General features: G+C 43.0%; 1 protein-coding gene across 8 annotated transcripts in view; it reads right to left on the bottom strand.

Annotated features, from left to right (window-relative positions):
• ATRNL1 (attractin like 1) overlaps positions 1-22,225 on the bottom strand; it is a 1,089,767-nt gene that overhangs the window by 863,943 nt on the left and 203,599 nt on the right. For all 8 annotated transcript variants that reach the window (XM_061635905.1, XM_061635908.1, XM_061635909.1 and 5 more), the window contains exons 11-13: positions 21,414-21,498; positions 19,460-19,665; positions 3,803-3,921 (exon numbers count right to left, since the gene is read on the bottom strand). In XM_061635905.1, coding sequence (XP_061491889.1) covers positions 3,803-3,921; positions 19,460-19,665; positions 21,414-21,498 — 410 coding nt within the window. The remainder of the gene's footprint in view (positions 1-3,802; positions 3,922-19,459; positions 19,666-21,413; positions 21,499-22,225) is intronic.

Below are 22,225 nucleotides of genomic sequence, written 5' to 3' on the forward strand. Positions count from 1 at the left end.
GTATACAATAAGACCACACTCATCCATGATTTGATCGTGTGCATTACCAAGTCCTGGGTTGGTGACCTGGGAGGAGTTGATCTGAAACAACTTTGCCCACCTGGATACTCGGTGCAACACCAGCACAGGCTGCAGGGACAGGGGGGAGGAGTTGCTGTGGTCTACAGAACTTCCATCTCTGTCACCAGGAAACCACTCTGTCTTGCAGCTGGCTGTGAGAGCATGCACCTGGTATCTGGCCAAGGAGGCAGTAAACTAGGGTTGCTGCTGGTGTCCCATCCACCCTGCTACCCAGCAGCTTCTCTGACTGAGCTGGTGGAGGCCATCTCAGCTGTGGTGTTGGAGGAACCCAGAACGATAGCCCTGGGTGATTTCAATGTCCATGCTGAGGCTGCCTCTAGTGTTCTGGCTTGGGACCTCATGGCCTCCATGACGACCATGGGGCTATCTCAAGTTGTCACCAGCACTAAGCATAGTGCAGGGCACACCTCAATTTGGTGTTTGCTCCAGATTGAGGAAGGGGTGGTCTGGAGATGAGGGGGTGGATGTCACCCCACTGTCATGGTCAGATCACTTCCTGGTGAAGTTAGAGTTACATCTCTGATCCTCCCCTGCAGGTGTGGTGGACAGATTAAGATGGTCCGCCCCCAGAGACTAATGGAATCCATGGGATCCCTGAATGCCCTGGGAGAGTTCCAGCAGATAGAGCAGGTGACCCTGTTGAAGCCCTTGTCACACTGTGGAACAGCGAGGGGCATAGGGCTCATAACATGATTGCCAGAGGGCCCTCTCTGGCATTGTGGAGCAGTTTGCACCTTGCTACACTAGTGAACTAAGGGCAATGAAACAGGTAGGACAACGGCTAGAGTGCAAGTAGCAAAAATGCTATGAGGCTGATCGGGTACAAGCATAAAAACAGCATAACCGTGCCTACTGTGTGCCGGTGAGGTCAGCGAAGAAGGCCCACTTCTCCGCCACCATCATATCCTCAAGCAGCTGTCCAGTGGAGCTTTTCTGTATTGTCAGGAGTCTGTTGACATCAACTCCAGGAAATGGAATTTTAGACCCTTCGGAGGCCCACGGTGAATTGTTTGCAAGGCACTTTGAGGATAAATTTGCTTGCCTATGTAGCAATCTTCATGCCCCATCCATATCTACTGTGGCCCCCAGTGAGTTGTCCTGTGCAACATCTGCTGCAAATTCTTGAGATCAGTTTCAGTTGATGTGGCCTGATGACATGGTCAAGGTATTTGCAACGATGCGGCCAGCAATGTGTCCTCGTGACCCTTCCCCTTCTTGGCTTATTAAAGCTTGCCAAGGGGATTTGACCGAGTGTATCCAGGGTGTGGTCAATGCACTGTTGCATAAGGGAGTGGTTCCAGCCACCCTGAAAGAGGCAGTGATCCACACACTCCTGAAAAAACCCACCATAGACCCATTGATTTGTGACAACTACTGCCCGGTTGCAAATACTCCCTTCTTAGGGAAGGTGATTGAGAGGGTTGTGGTGCAGCAATTCCAAGTACTCTTGGATGAAACAGATTATCTTGACCCATTCCAATCTGGGTTCAGGCCTGGTTATGGGACTGAATCGGCCTTGGTTGCCCTGATGGATGACCTTTATCAAGAGAAAGACAGGGGGGGAGTGTGACCCTGTTATTGTTACTTGATCTCTTGGCAGCTTTTGATATCACTGACCATGGTATCCTTCTGGGCCGACTTGCTGACATGGGTATCGGAGGCACTGTTTTAGAGTGGTTCTGATCCTATCTCCAGGGTCGTTTTCAGAGAATAGCATTGAGGGATTTTGGTCCCATGTGCTATTGAGTGATTTTGGTCCCATGTGCTATTGAGTGGTTTTGGCTCCATGTGCTATGGAGTGCCACATGGTATCATCTTGTCCCCCATGAGTTTAACATCTATAAGAAGCCCTTGGGAGCGGTTAGCAGGAGCTTTGGGGCGAGATGTCAGCAATACACTGACAATACCCAGCTCTACTTCTCTGTAACATCTGAATCAGGAGTGGCTGTGCAAGCCCTGGGCCGCTGCCTGGACTCAGTACTGGGCTGGATGAGGGCCAATAAACTGAGTCTGAATCCTAACAAGATAAAGATACTGTGGGTTGGTGGTTCCCGAGTTCAGATAATTGGTGTGTGGCCTGCTTTGGATGGGGTCCTACTCCCTCTGAAACAGCAGGTCCATAATCTGGGGGTGCTCCTGGATCCATTTTTGTTACTAGAGGCCCAGCTGACCTTAGTGGCTAGAAGTGCCTTTACCAGCTTTAGCTGGTAAGACAGCTGAGGCTATTTCTGGACCAGGATAGCCTGACCACCACTGTCCATGCACTGAGAACCTCCAGGCTGGATTATTGTAATGTGCTCTATGTGTGGCTGCCCATCAGGTTGGTCCGGAAGTTGCAGCTGGTGCAAAATGCGGCAGCAAGTCTGCTCACTGGGGCAGGGTGTCACCAACATGTCACCCCACTGCTGAAAGAATTGCACTTAGCTACTGGGCTAAGTTCAAGGATATCGCTTTGGTGTACAAAGCCCTATGCAGCTTGGGACCAGGATAGTTGAAAGCATCGTACCCCTTATATAGACAGTCTATCACTATGCTCTGCAGGTGAGGGCCTCCTGCAGATACCATCTCATCAGGAGGTCCATTCTGCACAACAAAGGAAGTGGACTTTTAGTGTAGTGGCACCTACCCTTTGGAATTCTCTCCCCTTAAATATTAAACAGGCACTGTCTCTGTTATCTTTTCGGCACTTACTGAAGACCTTCCTCTTTCAACAAACCTTTTAAGTAGAGACCTTATCCCAGTCTGTGTCTGTGTCTGTGTTGGAATTGCTTTTTAATATGCTTTTAAAGCTTTTTTTAAAAAAATGTTTTTAAAGATGTTTTGTTTTATATGTTTTAACAAGGATGTTATATATTTTAAAGTTCCTTTTTATGAAGTTTTAGGGTGTTTTTAGTGCTTTTGTTTGCCACCCTGGGCTCCTACTGGGAGGAAGCGCAGGACAGAAATAAATAAATATAAATAAATAAATACCTAGAGGGAACACACATCTCAACATAAGACAAATTTTAAGCAAAAAGTTTTCACTTGATAGTTAAATATATCAGCTGTGGAATCATACTTAATATCCCCTGGAAGGCAGTTCCATAAACAGGACACCACCACCAAGAATGCCCTGTCACCACCCTCCTATCTTCTGCTAAGGATGGGCCCACAACAGCAATACTTGAAGATAATCTTTTTGGAATACTTGCATATAAGGTCACACTTGTTGAACATTTTGGATATGTCTGCAGCGAGCATTGTTTTGCAATGAACTATAATATGAGCTTTTATTCTACTCTCCTTTTAGGAGAGATATGACTACTTAATATTCATTAACTTCACTATGTATGATAATCCAATAGGTTAGACAGGGCTTTTAAAATGAAAATTATGAAGAGACAGGCCAAATACCTTTTTTCCTAGATGATAACCCAATAATTCCCAAACGACTAGATAAGAACATTTCAGAAAACCTTAGATTATTATGATTGCCAGCTAGGGCTTTGCTTGCTTGCTTGGCCAAAGAAATTGGAAAAGGAGGTGGTTCTATGAGTTTCATTCTTTCTCTTTCCAATCACATTAACTGTCTTTGCAATTAATTTATTCGGAAGTTAATTTCATATGTATTTCAAACATGAGATTATAATGTGACAGTTACATTTTGAAGGTACCAAACAGCAAACTAATGGTTACAAAGCAGTGTCATTAACAAAACTGCCACATGCTCATACATACTCACCACACTGCAGTTACTGTTTGCTGAAATGCATTTCTTGTCATCGCACCATTGACAGCCATTTGTATTGGCAGTACAGCTGGCACAGTCTGCATATCTGTAACATCTGTCATCTGCTGCAGCTATAATACAAGTAAAAGACACAGCAAAGCATCAAGATGAGAGACAAAGGATATCACACACTTTGTAATGTACACATTTAACAGCTGCTGGAAACAGTACCCAGTATTTATCCATTTTAAGTATGACCTTCAGTCCGAGCATGAGCCTAAACATGTTAACTACATTTTATTTATATTCCGTCATCTGTTTGCAACACTTTCTTTGAAGCATTTCTATCAAAAACTCCTTCTTGAAACAAAATCCAAAACATCACGACCCAAATATTGTACATAAATGTTCTAGTACCATTTTTCATATTGTGGCTTTTTTATTTAGTGAGAAAATAGGATCAGCTATCTTATAACACAGTTTTAAGCAAGCATCTGCATGGATTAGGAAATAAATCAAACCTATACTTTCTGTGGCTGACTTGTGCATTAAAAGAACTGGGACAGGCCCTTGAATTGGTGGTTGGCTACAGCTTCTATTTATTTATTAACCATATATTGGGCCCAACAAACATACAAAATACGTAAGGAGCCCAGAGTTGCTTATGGAGTTTGTTCCCTTTACCTCATTTTACATTCACAGCAACCCTGTGAGCAGAGCTTGGAAGATTACTTTAAAAAAGTAATAAATTACAGTTACAGTTACATGGCCCCAAAAAGTAGTAATTACCGTTACAATTACAATTGCTTTGAAAGTAACTGATTACTTTACTTTTCCTCCAAAGTAATCACTACAATTACATTTCAGTTACTTTAAAGAAATGCCTACAAGGTGCTGGCCTTGGCTGCTGCCTAAAACAACATTAAAAATAAACAAACACATATAGAGGTAGTAGAATAATTATTTTTATTAATAAGATAGCAATGGTGGTCTCTCCACTGATAAGGGTGGTGGGGAGGGAGGCTGAGGCCACTACTCAGATCTTGGCACGTCAAACCAAGTGCAACCCCCCCACTCAGCCAGCCAGCGTAATCTCTCTCACTTAACCACCTCCAAGACCCTGCTCTGCCACCAACTAAGGGACACTCACTCAAGCAAACATTTAATAATAATAATAATAATAATAATAATAATAATAATAAAATTTAATTTCTGTGTCGCCTATCTGGCCGATGGTCACTCTAGGCGACGTACAAAATCGTTAAAACACAATATAATAAAATACAGTAATATAAAAACAGTATAAAAGCAATACAGCTGCAACAATATTAAAACAGGGCAGGAGGCATTTCAGTCATAACAATTAACCCTCCCCGGAGATCCCAAAGGCCTGTTGAAAGAGCCAGGTCTTTAAGGCTTTCTGAAATACATTTAGGGAAGAGGCGTGCCGGAGATCTTGTGGGAGGGAGTTCCCCTGAGATGCAAAAAAGTTAAAATACTGCAAATGCAGCCCAGTAGCCAGAGAGGGTGGTGGAGGCCATTTTGTGTGCCATGTGCAAACACAGTATTCACACACATACACACACACACACACAAACACACGTTGTCATCTTTCACCTCCACAGTTCTTTATCTCCATTCTGCTGCTGCCTCCTTCTCCTCCTTTATCCATGGTCTTGACCTCAGGATCCTTTTTCCCTCCACTCCATTCTTCACCACCACTATCCATTTTTTAAAACAATTGTTTTCTCCACTCCACCCAGTCTCACTCTCCACCTCCTCCCTCGTTGCCTCCTACCCATCCACAGAGCATGAGGAAAGAGCGACACTGCACAGAAGCCCAGTTTGAGGCACATGATTTTCATCCACAAATCAGAGGAGCAGAAGACTTCCCCTGCTCCCCCCCGAGTAATGCCCCAAAGTAATTCTGGAAATGTTACAACTGCTCCACAAAAGTAGTAAAATTACTCCTAGTTCTATTACAATCAAAATGTAAAGGAATTACCCACTCATTATTATTATTTTTATTATTACTCTTTATTTTTACCCCGCCCTTTTTCCAAAACTGGAACTCAGGGCAGCTTACAAATAAAAACCACACATAGGTAAAAAACATACAAAAATATACAATTAAAATATACAATTAAAATAGAATTAAACTATCCAACCAACCTTCGTTTGCTGCTGTGTAATGCCAGGTCTGTGGTACAGAAAACACCTTGCATCCATGATATGATCTTGGATGAATCTGCAGACCTGGCATGTATAACGGAGACCTGGCTGGACGAAGCCTTGGCACCTATTCTACAGGCGATGTGCCCGCCAGGTTTCCGTTATGCACATCAGCCGAGGGAAGGAAGGCAGGGAGGGGGAGTGGCTGTCATCTATCGGGAGTCCTTGGTCTTTGCCAGGTCTCCTCTCCATGGGACCAAGTTTGTTGACTGCATGTACTGGAGGTTGGGCCCGAAGGGCAGTTTAGGGATCCTGCTTGTGTACCGCCCGCCTCGCTGCACGGCAGAATCCCTGGCCGAGGTGCTAGAGGTGGTCTCGGGTGTGCGCATGATGTCCCCAGAATTGTTGGTGGTGGGTGACTTCAACGTGCACGCCGAGACCACTCTCAATGGAGCCCCTCAGGATTTCCTAGAAACCATGACTTCCTGGGAACTGCACCTTAGTAATGCTGAGCCCACCCATGTAGCCGGTCATGCTCTCGACCTTGTATTTGTCCTGGGAGAGGAGAAAAGTGCTCTGAAGTTAGGGGCCATTACTTTTACCCCTGTGTCATGGTCAGACCACTATCTGGTAAACATAGACTTCTTGATGCCGCACACCCTCTGCAAAGGCACAGGACCTATTAGAATGGTCCGCCCCAGGCGCCTGATGGATCCAGAAGGATTCCTGACTGCGCTGGGGGATTTGGAACTTGCTGAAGGTCATTCAGTCAATGCCCTGGTGATGGAGTGGAATACAAGGATCACCGGGACATTAGACCGAGTGGCCCCGAAACATCCTCTCCCCCTGGAAAGATCCCTGACAGCACCATGGTACACACCGCGGTTGCATGTTCTGAGGCAGGAGGTGAGACGACTAGAACGCCGGTGGCATAAGTCCCGCTCTGAAGATGCTCAAACACAGGTTAGAGCAGCAATAGCTGCCTATCATGTGGCAATAAAGGCAACAAAGAAAGATTACTTTGCTGCCTCTATTGCATCAGCAGAGTGCTGTCCCAGGAGGTTATTCCAAGTGGTCCGAAGCCTGGTCGGTCCAGTTGCTCAGGAACCCTTGGAATATTCGAAGGCCTCCTGTGACAATTTAGCAAAACACTTTGCTGATAAAATCGAACATCTGAGAAGCTCGATTTTGCATACCGTGAATGCAGACAGTGGACCAGAGTTGACCAGTCATAATGTGATCCAATGGGATCGGTTTCGGCCTCTTCCTTCTGAGGATGTGGACAAGGTGTTGTCAACTGTGAAACCTACCACCTGTTTCCTTGATCCATGCCCATCATGGCTCGTGATGAGCTGTAAAGAGAGATTGGGCGAGGGGATCAAGGCGGTGGTAAATGCATCCTTGAATGAGGGTGTATTGCCATTAGCCCTCAAGGAGGCAATTATAAAGCCCATCTTGAAAAAGCCCTCCTTGGATCCCCAAGATCTAAACAACTTTCGCCCAATTTCTAATTTACCATTCTTGGGCAAGGCCATTGAACGAGTGGTGGCCAATCAGCTGTCAGCGCACTTGGATGAAACGGATTATTTAGATCCATACCAATCGGGTTTCAGGACTGGACATGGAACTGAAACAGCCTTGGTCGCTCTGGTGGATGATATGAGGATGGCACTAGATAGGGGAGAATTCACCTTTCTGGTCCTCTTTGATCTCTCAGCGGCTTTTGATACCGTCAACCACGGTATCTTACTGGATCGTCTGGAGGGATTGGGAATAGGAGGCACAGTATTAAACTGGTTCCGTTCCTTTCTCTCCGATAGACACCAGCAGGTGGCATTGGGAGATGAGGTTTCAGACCCTTGGCCCCTCAACTGCGGTGTGCCACAGGGCTCTATCCTTTCTCCCATGCTATTTAACATTTATGTAAAACCGCTGGGAGCTATCATCAGGAGGTTTGGGCTGCAGTGCCACCAATATGCGGATGACACTCAGCTCTACCTCTCATTTAAGTCCTCACCAGAGTTGGCTGTGGAGACCATGTCCAAGTGCCTGGAATCCGTGAGTGGATGGATGGGAAGAAACAGGCTAAAGCTGAATCCTGATAAAATAGAGGTACTGCTCGTGGGAGACAAAGGAGGGTCGGGAAATATTGAACTGGTGTTTAATGGGGTAAAACTGCCCCTGAAAGACCAGGTCCGCAGCCTCGGGGTGATCCTTGGTTCCAGGCTGACCATGGAGGCCCAGGTTTCATCGGTATGCCGGGCAGCTTGGGGTCAATTGCATCTCATCCGAAGGCTGCAACCCTACCTTCCTGTCCACCAGCTCCCACTCGTAGTACATGCTCTGGTCACCTCTCGTTTAGACTACTGCAATGTGCTCTACGTGGGGTTACCCTTGAAAACAGTCCGGAAATTACAACTGGTACAAAACACGGCGGCTCGTTTACTTACGAACAGCTGCCGTTATGATCATATTACCCCAGTGTTATACAATCTTCACTGGCTTCCAGTTATTTTCCGGGCTCAATTCAAGGTGTTGGTATTAACCTTTAAATCCGTATACGGTTTCGGCCCAGTATACCTGAAGGAGCGCCTCCAACGTCATAAAGTGTGCCGCCCTACAAGATCTGCCACTCAGGGCCTTCTCTCGGTTCCGCCGACTAAAGTGGCTAGGTTGGTGAGGACTCGAGAGAGGGCTTTTTCTGTAGCAGCCCCCACGATTTGGAACTCCCTCCCAATGGATCTTCGACATGCCCCTTCCCTAGATATATTTCGCCGGGGCCTGAAAACTTGGCTTTTCCATCAGGCCTTTACGACCTTTGAGACTTCCAAGGTGAACTAGTTCTAGAACTGTAATATGAACAATCTACTAAATACTGTAATTTTTGCATTGTACTGTACTGGCTATATTGTTTATTGTATTTTATCATGTTTTATTGTACGCCGCCTAGAGTGGCCACTGGCTAGATAGGCGGCCTATAAATTAAAGTTTATTATTATTATTATTATTCGTAACATTAAAACCATGAAACATACACTTAAAATACTAAGACAATTTAAAACATTAAGAATAGGACCATAGAACAATACAACAGACCTTATGAGGCCCTATCTTAAACAGCTTCTAGTCCAAAAGCCTGTCGGAAAAAAAAAGTCTTTGCCTGCCGACGGAAGGATAGCAAGGAAGGGGCCATTCATGCTTCCCTGGGAAGGGAGTTCCAGAACCTGGGGGCAGCCACCGAGAAGGCCCTATCTCGCATCCCCACCAATCGCGCTTGCGAAGGTGTTGGGACTGACAGAAGGGCCTCTCCTGAGGATCTCAACACCCGGGTAGGCTCATATGGGGAGATACGGTCTGACAAATAGCCTGGACCTAGGCCATATAGAGCTTTATAGGTCAAAACCAGCACTTTGAATTGTGACCGGAAACAAACTGGCAGCCAGTGGAGCTGTCGTAACAAGGGGGTTGTATGGTCCCTGTAACCAGCCCCAGTTAGCACTCTGGCTGCAGCTCTTTGTACCAGTTTAAGTTTCCGAACAGTCTTCAAAGGCAGCCCCATGTAGAGTGCGTTACAGTAATTCAAATGGGATGTAACTAAGGCATGCATCACCATAGTCAAATCAGGCGTCTCCAGGAACAGGCACAGCTGGCGCACCAGTCTTAGCTGGGCAAAAGCACTCCTGGCCACTGCAGAGACCTGGGCCTCCAAGTTCAAAGCTGAGTCCAGGAGCACACCCAAACTGCGAACCTGTGTCTTCATGGGGAGTGTAACCCCATCCAGCACAGGCTGAATCCCTATTCCCTGATTTGCCTTTTGACTAAACAGGAGCACCTCTGTCTTGTCTGGATTCAATTTCAATTTGTTCGCCCTCATCCAGTCCATCACTGATGCCAGGCACCGGTTCAGGACCAGGACAGCTTCCTTGGCTTTAGGTGGAAAGGAAAAATAGAGTTGGGTGTCATCCGCATACTGATGACACCGAACCCCCAAACCCCCGGACAACCTCACCCAGCGGTTTCATGTAAATAACATGGGGGACAAAACTGAGCCCTGAGGGACCCCATATGTCAATGGCCAAGGAGTCGAACAGGAATCCCCCAGCACCACCTTCTGGGTTCGTCCCTCCAGGAAGGAGCCGAGCCACCGCAACACAGTGCCCCCAAGTCCCATCCTGGCAAGGCGACCCAGAAGGATACCATGGTCGATGGTATCAAAAGCCGCTGAGAGGTCCAGTAGAACCAACAGGGACACACTCCCCCTGTCCAGCTCTCTGCGTAGGTCATCCACCAAGGCGACCAAAGCCGTCTCTGTCCCGTAGCCGGACCTGAAACCAGACTGAAATGGGTCAAGATAATCCGTTTCATCCAAGAATCTCTGGAGCTGGGCAGCCACCACACGCTCTATTACCTTACCCAGAAATGGAATGTTGGAGACTGGCCGATAGTTACCCATTATAGAGGGATCCAGGGAGGGCTCTTTCAACAGTGGTCTTACAACTGCCTTTTTTAGGCACATTGGAATTCTGCCTTGTTGTAAAGAGGCATTTACCACTCCCCTTACCCAGTCGGCCAGTCCCCCTCTGGCACTCTTAATGAGCCAGGAAGGGCAAGGGTCTAGCAAACATGTGGTGGCTCTTATTTATTTTTATTTTTTTATTTATTAAATTTATATACCGCCCGACTAGCAATAGCTCTTGCCTCTCCAAGAATCTTGTCCACATCCTCGGGCTGTACAAATTGAAAAGAATCCATTGTTATTGGACAAGCAGGAGCCAAAGTTACATCCCTTGAGACTGTATCAATTTTAGCGTCCAAGTCAGAGCGAATCTGAGCGACTTTATCTGCAAAGTGCCATGCAAATTCTTGACAGCGGGCTGTTGAGTGGTCTATATTACCCTCTCGGGGGCCTGAATGTAAAAGACCCCTGACCACTGGACAGCTCCCTGCAGACGCAATGGTGGCAGAAAAGAAAAGTTTCTTCTTTACCCGCACTGCCACGGAGTAGGCCTTCAAATAGGCTCAAATAGGCTCTAGCCCGTATTCGGTCAGACTCGTTCATTACTCAAAAAAGTAATGAATTACAAGTAATTCGTTACTTGTAACTAGTTACTTCCAAGCTCTGCCTGTGAGTAGGTTAAATTGTGAGATTATGACTGCGCCAAGGATACCTATTGAGCTTCATGGCAGAAAGTTGATTTAAACTCAGCTTTCCCCTGGCAAAGTTAAAGATTTATTTATGATATTCATGTACCATTTTTCAGGTGGACCTCACAAAGCAGTTTACATAAGATGAATGCAATAAGCACCCATTCTTAAAAGTTACAATAAAATAGAATATTATATAATCGATTGCTATCATGTATTATTTCTATATACAGCCAGAAGAGCAACTCAGTAGTCAAGGCACAAAGCAAAATGAGTTGGCTTTTTTAAATAAAATTAACATGCAGCCTGTGGCAATTTAATTTGTGATGCCTATGCTGAGCTTCAATCATAGCTGCCATAGACATGTACAATGCTAAAATATGGGGAGGGAGGGCAAAGAGACAAATGCTTCCTAAAAATCAGTACATTTGGAGGGTGGGTTTTTTCCCAGGACAGGGTTCCAAAAACATATAAGTTCCATATAAAATGAGGCAGCTGTAAGATAATTGACTTCAAATGTAAGGTGGGTAAGGATTGCGAATGCTCTGGATCTCCCAGCAGCTTAAATAACAACTGCAGGGTTGTGCCCTTGTTGGGGAAATCTTAAATATACAAACAATAAGCAAAATATATTCTTTTATAAAGCTAGAAAGGTTTATAAAGGTTTATAACATTTTAATAGTTTAGTTTAACATGTAATAAGTTTAGTAGCCAACCAGAACCCCTTTTCTTCTTGGAGCTGTCTTTCCTGACTGTGCTGGTTTGCAAGGAACAACTCGTACTCTAAACAATTATGATAACACTGAATAGAAACTGAACTCTCCAAAACGTAGGAAAAATTGCAGTAGCTAACATGCTTACCTAAATTGCTTAGCTCATTAGCTGGAGTACTCAGCTCATGGCGAAAATGTACTTTTATGTGAAGTACTGAACATTGCCAAATTCACCAGAACATGATGCAGAAAGTAAAGTACCTGTGCAATGCCTATGCAATACTGTAATGCTTATGTCATACTGTGTCATACTGATGTGTAACCTCCTGATTGGTAGATGCTAAAGTCTTTGTTCTGAAATGTATAAAAACCCCAGGTAATCAGAGCCATGTGGTAGTTCTCCACTCACTAAGAGGGAAACTGACCAAGCATATGCTTGTCATCCAATAAAGGCCTACCTTTTTGCTGCAAGCTTGTGTTCTTCGATTTTACTCAAGGACCCCCAGTCCAATGCACTACAAAATTCCCTGTCACCCTCTCAGAAGGCCCCTTTCTACCAGCACCTCAGTAAGTGAAATGCAATTAAATATACTTGTGAACCAGCATTCATCTCAAGGTATGAAGATGGAGAGCTTTACTGCATGTCTCAGAAACACAGTTTTGAGCTACATGTTTGTGTATGCAGTGACTTAAAATATTAACCAGCAAAACAGAGCCAGAGCATTGTACCTCTTCCTAAATCTTGTTTACATACCTTTTCTAATCTAGTGTCTAGCATGTAAATTCATAAGCCAACTACTATTTTGCATTCAAAATATCTAGTTTCTAACAGACACACTACTTATCCTTCACTGAATTTTTCTCTCAGCTCCCCACTCTATTTCTTTTAATCTAAATCCTAAGTATATATTTCCTGAGCACGTCTTTCCCCAAATCACAAATAAAAAAACCTTAATATTATTTATTTTACAGATTTATAAATCTCCTCACAGCCAGAAACTACTAAAGTGATGTACAATAAAAAATGAGATAAAATGCCTCCCCAAAAGCTCTAAAACCACTTCTACAGCTGCACAATTAACATTCCCTAAATAAAAACAAAAACATCTTCAGTAATCACCTAAACATCAAGACGCTAGATGCCTGTCTCATTTCAATTGGTAATTGCTTCCAGAGGGCTAGAGTTGCAGTACTAAAAGCCCAATTTCTAGTACAAAGTACATGCAACTTAGGGGAATGTGGTACTCTCAACAATGCCCCATCTGAGGAGCACAGATGCTAGGCAGGGTAAAATGGGGCAAGGCAATTACATGTTCCTCAAGAACTTCAGAAACCATTAAATAAAAATCTAAGAAGGACATTTTGAAGAAAATACCTGGTGAGTCACAGATACTTTTCATACCCATATACTACTTAAACTAGCCTGTCCATGGAATCTGTCAGAAGGGCCAAATCTTTGTGAATATAAACATCTTGCCGATTATTATTATTATTATTATTAAATAAAAAAGAAATATAAATACAAAGCAAACAGTGAAATTAATCTTTAAACAAGGTCAATGGATCGTTCTAATTAGCAAATACAGATAAGACCTCAAGTCTTCAATTGTTACAGCAGCAAATCTCTCTAGGAGGATCTCATGAGGATCCAGTGACGCTACATCTTTCCTATAAGGTTGCCAGGTCTCTGGTTTTCACCCAGAGACTCCAGATTTTTGGGGTGCTCTGGGTCTCCGGGTGAGTCACCCCAATCTTCGGACACTGAGCTTTCATTTTAAAAACAATACACCAAAATGTCAGCCACTCCCCCCCCCACAACTTTTCTTAAATGAGCTCATAGCTGACTGCTCTAACTCTGCCCTTTCAGGTTTGTAGGCAATAAACCTGAGTTTATAAACCAATAAACCAATAAGTCAGGGGTGTGATTGACAAGGGATTTGTTGACCTCCAGGCAATAGCTGGAACCCATTGCAAGCTCAGAAAACTGTTGTCTTTTTCTGCTTGTCTGAAAATCTCAAAAATTGAGTTAAGTATATAGCTTTCAGCAGTAGCAAAAATCCTTCTCTCTGTGTTAATGAGATGTAGAAAAAAATCACAGCAGGATCTTCGTAGGCAATTGTTTACTGTAAACAATTTTAGTTATGATTATATTAAAAGTGTGCATGCAGGATTTTTTAATTACTGGCAAAACTTGTTTATTATACATTTTATCTTTCAAATAATTTTTGAACAGAAATTTAAAAGAAACATACATGCAGCTTAAGAATACAGTGTGTTTGACTCCTCATAATTAGAAAAGTATAACAAGTTTAAATTTTCCTGGGCTGTTGAAGAGGGCAGTTTATTTGTCTAATTCATAGCCCATTTTGAAAACCTTCCCAATATGACGTTTTAATCCTATACTGATTTAGGCATATACTGAATTAGGCAGGGTTTACTGAGGTGTCACTGCTTTTGTTTTGTAGGAAACTAATACCGATTTTGTTCTTTAAAAAGATGTTCTGCAATGACCAACTGGTTTTAACAATAAACTATTATAGGGGATATATGCATTTTTACATCTCCAATGTGTGTATATATGGAGTCTTTCCAACAACCCTTTGAGGTAGGTTGCTGATTGGAAACCAAGGCAGCTCACAATAAGAAATAAAGCCATTTAAAATCCAATAACCATACAACAAGTATAAACAGTAGCAAAAAAAACTTAAAGTGACATGATTCTGAATTTTGGGTTGGGTGAGTAAAGTTCCTTATCACTTGAGCTTGCAGTCCTGTGTACGCTTCCCTGTTTGAGTAAGCCCCATTAAATACATTGGTAAACATACATAGGATTGCAATATAAATATTTTTACAGGTTGTGTAAATAATAAACATCTTTGACAGTCATGCTTATACAGTAGGGCCCCACTTATACGGCAGGTTAGGTTCCAGACCCCAGCCAAAAAGTGAAAACCACCGAAAAGCAGATCAGCTGTAGCGCGGGGGTCTAGAACCTAACCTGCTGATCATGCGGAGGAGGAGAAGGTCAGCTGTAGCACGCTACAGCTGATCTTCCCCTCCTCCTGCGTGATCAGCTGGAGTGGGGGTCTGGTCGCACAGCTGAATGCAAGCTACTCTGTAACAGGAAAGCAGAAAAAGACTCCCCTGCATATAAAAATCCAGCGTTTCAGAGAGACCCTTCCTGCCTGCTGCACTAGTTTTTTCACCTGCGGGGTTCCTTGCCAGGGAGGGCTTTCCATCCAGTGCATTTGTACACACACAAGGAGCCTCGCTCCCTCCGGCAGCCCAGTCGCCCCCCCCATGAGAAAGGAGGCTGGCAACATGCTGCCAGCTTGCTCAACCTGAAGGGGAAGGATGCAGAACTCTGCCCATGCTCGCCTGCCTGCCCTGACGCCTCCACTCACCCAGAACCACCACGTTGCGCACCTCCCTGATGAACCAGCCATTGGGGTAGACAGGCAGCAGCTGCCCGGTACACCGGCTCCTGCGTACACGGTATGCGGCCTGGGCGCAGCTCCAGATCGCCTCCAGCAGGTAGCCTAAACTGTCCAGGGCCCACAGAATGCGTAGTGGCTGTAGCACCAGCCAAGCCGCACCTCACCCGACAGCCCAGAGCAGCAGCAGCAGCAGCCCCAACAACAGGGCCAGGCCCCCATTACCCAGCAGCAGCGCTGCTGCCCTGACAATGGAGCACAGCAGGAGAACGGCCAGCTCCATTGCACCTTCACCAGAGGAGCCTGCCTTGCCGCCGCCCCTCGCAGTTATAGCCGCGGCCTGCCTGGGGGCGCATCGCCCACCCTGCCCAGCACGGTCCAGCTGATCATGCCAGAGGAGGAGAAGATCAGCTGTAGCACACTACAACTGATCTTCACCTCCTCCGGTGAGATCAGCTGGAGCATGGGGAGCTCCAGCCCCCACTCCAGCTGATCGCCCTGCTGGCACCATATTTGCTGAACACCAAAAGGCGAGGCGCTGAAAAAATATTTCTTCATACAATGTCCCAATAAGTATCTGATTTAACACTATGATTGTACATGATTATTTCTTCTACATTTTAAGTGTGCTCTTATTACTTGGGGTGTTCATGGTCCCCCTCTATTGTTTTCACTCTGAGAGGCAGATTAGACTGAGAGATGGTGAGTAGCCCATGGTCGTCCAGTAAACTGATTTCCATTTTGAAAAATTAATTAAAATGATTTACATGCAGGCCAAGTTTATGAAGTATATCCACATAATGCATTTAAAGCACATCCAACTCACATTTAAAATGCATGACTTCCTCCAGAGAAACCTGGGAAGTGTAGTTTCCTCCTCACAGTTATAGTTCCCATCACCCTTAACAAACTACAGTTCCCAGGATTCTGTGGTGGGATTCATGTGCTTCAAATGTGTCTTGAATGTGCTTTAAATGCATGGTATGGACCTGCCTTAGGTATGTTGTGCATTCATTAATGAATTGAAACGAACAATTTTAAAAGATCCTTTTTTAAAACAGGGAACGGGCTGTAGCTCAGTGGCAGGGCATATACTTTGAATGCAGAGGTCCAAAATCCAATCTCTGGAAAAGACTATTGCCTAGAATCCTGGACAGCCAATGCTAGTCCATGTCATCAGTACTCAGCTAGATGGTATCAAATGGCCTGAGTCGGTATAAGGCAGATTCCTTTGTTCCTAAAAGTGGAAAGAGACCCAAGGGCCACAGTGACTGCAAAATTTATTTATGTATTTTATTTACAACATTTATATACTGCTTTATTGTAAAAAACCTAAAAGAGGTTTACAGAAGGAATTAAAACAATAAAATTATTAACAGAATCAGTTAAAGACAGGAATTTAAAAACACTCAAAATAGTAAAACCAACAATGAGTTAATACAGATAAAAAACATAATAGCTCCTACATGCCTGGGTTGGCTTGTCTAAACAAAACATGTTTTTAGCAGGTGCGAAAAAGAGTACAATGAAGGTGCCTGCCTAATGTCAACAGGCAAGGAGTTTCAAAGTGTCTGTGCTTCCACACTGAAGGATCAATTTCTCATAAGTGCACAACATATACTATATGGAACCCGTAACATGGAAAGCACACCTTGAACTTGGCCTGGTAGCAAATCAGCAACCAATGCAGATTTCAGAGCAGAGGCATTATGTGCTGATAGGGTCTCACTCCTGCCAGCAATCATGCCACAGCATTCTGCATTAACTGCAACCCCCGGGTCAGGTTGTGCTGCATGGGAATTTCTGTGACCTTGGCTGACTGGCTGTCAGGATATTTTTAGTTTTAGTTAAGAACCCTGATTGGTTGTGGGATGCTGATTTTTCTGCCTTCCTCATAGAAATCTTATTGTGGTTAGCAGGCCCCTTCTGTTTTAACTTTTAAACGCCTACTGAAAACCTTTCTGTTCCGCCAGATTTATGCAGACAATTAAGATGTCCTTTCACAATAGTTGACCTTTGTTTTTATTGTATTTTTAATGTTTTTATTGTATGGTGTTTGTTTTGTTTTGTTTTGCACTTGTTGTAAACTGCTTTGATATTTTTAAAGAAATAGCGGTATACATATAAAAAATAATAAACTAAATAAAAACCTATACATGGTGTGAGTGCCAGTGTGGTGTAGTGGTTAGAATGTTGGACTATGACCTGGGAGACCAGGATTTGAATCTCCACACAGCCATGAAGCTCACTGGGTGACCTTGGGCCAGTCACTGTCTCTCAGCCTCAGAGGAAGGCAATGGTAAACCACCTCTGACGCCACTTAGCATGAAAACCCTATTCATAGGGTTGCCAATCAACCTGAAGGCAGTCCATTTCATTTTTCATACATGGTGTGTCTTTACAAATGTCTCTGACACCTGTATTTTGCCTTACTGTCCTTTGACCTCTTTGAATTGCTATCATGTCCTCCTGTGCTTTCATTACCTCTACCATGTGGACAATCATATACATTTCACCCTCCTTCTTCAGATATTATTTAACCCAGACATAATGCTCCTCAGCGCATGTTAACTTCTCTCCAGCAATCAATTTCATTTTTGAATAGACAAAGATGGTTATATAGTAAAGTCATTCAGGCAACATGGTTTTCAGCTATAGGAATGGACTCATCCACACAAAAGGCTGATAAGAAGAGGTTCTGTCAGTAGAGGACCTATTGAGAGATCACTAGGTTGGGCTTAAATCAGTGTTCCAAAAGAGACCTGCTTGGCTCAGAACAAAATGAAGTATGTTTTTTAAGTATTCCTAGAAAAAATTAATTTATTACCAGTGTTGAATAAGCTCAAATAGGAGCAATCATTTTAATCATTTAACCAAGGAAAGCTATGGAAGGCAGGGCATGAAATACTATCAAGAGGTTACTGCAGGAAAAAGCCACCTTCCTGAGCCAAATTTATATCAAAATTCAACTACCGCCTCCTGCTTCAATCATGTCATCACACTCTCTCCTATATTTGAAATCCTTTATTACATTCTGATTTCTTGACACATCCATTTCAAACTCTTCTCCTTATCATAAAGCCATGATGGCCTTTCTATATGCTTTTCAGAATCTCATCCTTACTCTTACACTTTTCAAAGACCTTTCATTTTACTTCACCTTTCAGTCCAGCAGCCACATCTCATCTCTTTACCTTTCATTTATGAGGTTCTCAATAACTAAAGAACTGTTTTGTCCTAATCCAAAAAGTATCTTCTTGTGGCTTGAAAAAGCCCTTACAATGTGTCATCCTCAACTAATACCTCTTCTGAAATATTCTCCAGTTTTACCAATTCAGATGTCTTGCACTGTTTCTCTTGCAATACTTTTTTCTTATCTTTTCTAACATTTTTTCACCCAGAAAGGGACTGCATCTTTTTACAGTAAAATTAATAATTCCTAACCATACTTCTGTTCACCCAAAATGTCCCTCTACCCAATTTCTACAGATTCCTCCTTTCTGCTGCAGCTCCCCTGCCCTGTTCTTCCGGAGCATGTTCCAACCCACAGGAACAGCTGAGGGGGGCAAGTTACAGGGGACTGCACTGTGGTGGAGGGGGCCAGAAAGCCCTATACAGAGTTCCACTTACACATTTACAGATCAAAGATTGTGAGATTATATTTTACAATATATAGATATTAAAATATTTTTACTAAGCTACTAAAGGAATATGAAGGAAATTTATGCTAATCTGTTAACACTGAGTACGAGTTGTATGTCTTTATATGGCACTCAACAGAGGTAAATTATACTGATTTTACAAGATATATTATATCTATTTTGTATCTTTTGTACAAGGGAACAATCACCTTTATAGATGCAAGTAAACATTTCTAGAAATACCTTTCAGACCTCACACAGAATATGAATGTAAAGGGGGAAGTAGTGTTGTGGCTTCTGGCCCTGTCCCATCTGTGTATTCATCAGAAGTGCAAGAGAAACTATGCATACCAATGCTACCTGTGCAAGCTCTGTCTGCACAACCAGGGCCTTGTCCATGTAGCTTGAACACATGTAGGAACTCTCATACCTGCTGCTGAATATATTTAGAGAGCAAGGCCAACACACACAGTCCTAATCCCTCTATACAGGGATTCAGTTAAACTTGTATAAGGTATTATTGTTACTATGATTAAAACAAAGTTTAAGGGACAATTCACTTACCTGTTTTTCTGGAACACTTTGCCCTAAGAATATTAGCATGTCCAGATTCCCATGACACACAGCGATTTTTGTTCCATAAGCACCTTAACCCTGGCCCAGCAGTTTTACAAAGCTCTTCATCTCTGAATGCTTCACAGTTGGGAGGTTTGTACACAAGGATGTCATTTAACAGAACACTTGAAAAACCTCCAAATATATACATGGACCTATAAAGTAAAATAAAATAATGTGTTTCAAGAAGGACATACACCATTCAAGGCCATGACCCTTGCCTTATTTACCATCTCCCTTTTATGGGAGGGGGAAAGAGAGAGAGAGTATTCACAGTGACTTGTCATAAAAACAGGGGTGGCTAACCACCTGGTGCAGAGGCTTGATGCAACTCCGAAGCAAAAAAACCCCAAAAGCAGCAATTTTGGTCGCAGCAAAAAGAGGTGGGGGATTAAGTGGATACAGTGCTGGAATGGGAAGAAAAGCCTAGCCCAGTACTCTGATAGGGATGCAAATAGTCCCCTACCCAGCAATCAGACCTCTCCTCAGTTCAATGTGCATGGATCTGTTGAGGAGAGGGGTGCTGTGTGTGTGCAGGCATCCTGTGTTTGTGTGTGAAAGAGAGTGTGGAGTGGCCACACTCACTACTGGCATATAGCTCTCAAAGAGTTGGTCAAGGGTAAATAAGGTCCTTGGACCAAAAGAGAATGGCCACCCCTGCCTTGCATCCCAAGGGATGCAGCAGGCTACAGTATATATATCACTGGCAGGATCTGACTGGATTATGCAAAATTAAACACCTATGAAGTCCCATTGGTTTCCATTAAGCACATGCTTACTTTTTCAATTAAAAAATGAAACAGATTTCTCAATACTTTCCTTGGCTGAATTGTACTCATGCCCTGCTTTGTTCATCCGAAGCTTCATGAGGCTACCTACTCAACAACCTCAAAATTATTACTATTGGCAATTAGGTCTTATTTGAATATTTAAGACAACATGCACCACCACACAAAATGGATAGCAACACCTGGAGTGGGATCCCATCCCACTTCTTTTCAGGCAAACCGAAAACAATCTTACTTCTTTTCAATAGATGTAAAATCACCCCAGAATGCTACAAAGAACAAGGTTGCACAAATATTGCAAAAGGTCCTTTAACCCAGGCAATAATCGTTTGTGGAACTAGGTGAGGCAGACACTTGCTCTGCTCAATCTTGAAGAAAAAGGAAGCTATCTATCCAATGTCCTGTCTGTCTCTGCAGTGCACACAATTATACAGTGAGAGTATCTGGGAACTCTTGCCCACATTTAATAAGGTTTTGACATACTTCATAGTGGCCTGTATCTAACTGTTGTGGAAATGGTGGGCAGCCTGAGCAATCAACCTTTTCCCTCTGCAGTCCCCTGCACCACCTGAGAAGCTTATCTAGAGTGTTGAGAGCTCTCTTGAACAGCATGGACTGTGTCACATACAACTGTAGGGAGGAACTGCCCGAAATTTTAGAAAATGTTATCATGTAAGCCACCTTGAGAGAAACTTGCGTGGAAATAAGGCATATAAATATTTAAAATAAATTAAAATAAATAAATAATATAGCATTAGATTTGTAGGTTCATATTTGAAAGTTTCATATCTTTCTTCTCTGCTCTCAATCAAGTGAACAAAATTGGCAGTTCCTTCTCTCCAAACAAGAAAGTCAGGCTGGTGAAAAAGAGGTTCCCATGTCCCTTGTGTTGTGAGGCATGCTTAGGGCTAGATAAATGTGAATGGCTGAAAATACCCAGCAAGCTTCATGGCTGAATGAGGATTTTACTTCAGGTCTTCACAGTTCAAGTCCAGTACATCCCTCTGGCTTTCATAAGACAGTCATAAATAAGACAATAATGAACATCAGTTGTCAATTAAGAACGTATAAATTTAATGTATTTATTTTTGACTTTTTTTGAAATGTATATTTACCCATTGCTGACAACAGCTGAGTGACCAAATCTGTTCACATCACGATGAAGTTTAGGTTTTGGAAGAACTTTCCATTCATCACAAGCTAGTAAGACAACATAAAATAATACAATTTCCCGTTACTAAGGTTCAAGATGATATATCTTAATAATAGCACAAACTGACATATTAAAATCAGCAACAATCCTTAGTATTTAAATAGGATGTAAGTATCAAGCCCCAAGCTGAAGAAATTGGTCATTCCTGTCTTGAGTAAATGTATAAATAAAACCAAAGTAGAACTGAGAAGGAATGAAATTGTCCTACCATCTTAAGTTTTGTCCCTTGTCATGATTGCTTTTTTTCTTTTTTGGGTGGAGAGGATGTTTTGCCCAGGAGTTTCAGGGATTCACAGGTAGTGATATCAAGCTAATCCAAGCCAATTTTTTTTAAATTCCCCTCTCATTCCTTGATCTTGATGAGAAGTAGGAAGGAATGGGGGAGAAATCTGATTCAGTTCACATTTAAAGCCAAATTTATCAAATTTGTACTTTGCAAAACAAGAACTGAAACACAGTCATTCTTCAAAATTTGCACTTATCTGAATTTTGTGGTGCAGTTCTCCAACTAACCAATGTTTTACAAAGATGCATACATTGGGGAAAGTGTCATAAAAATGAATATTTTAGTGAAAATAGCATACAAAATGCATTGCTTTAGGAAAAAAATCCTTCCAAAAATGTGTACATTAGAAAAAACTGCCTACAACAATGTGTTTAGTAGGAGAAATTCTCACTAAAAAATTGGAGAATTTTCATGAGGATTTTTTTTAA

This window comes from Rhineura floridana, chromosome 7, assembly GCF_030035675.1.
Source record: "Rhineura floridana isolate rRhiFlo1 chromosome 7, rRhiFlo1.hap2, whole genome shotgun sequence".
NCBI classification, from domain to species: Eukaryota; Metazoa; Chordata; class Lepidosauria; order Squamata; family Rhineuridae; genus Rhineura; species Rhineura floridana.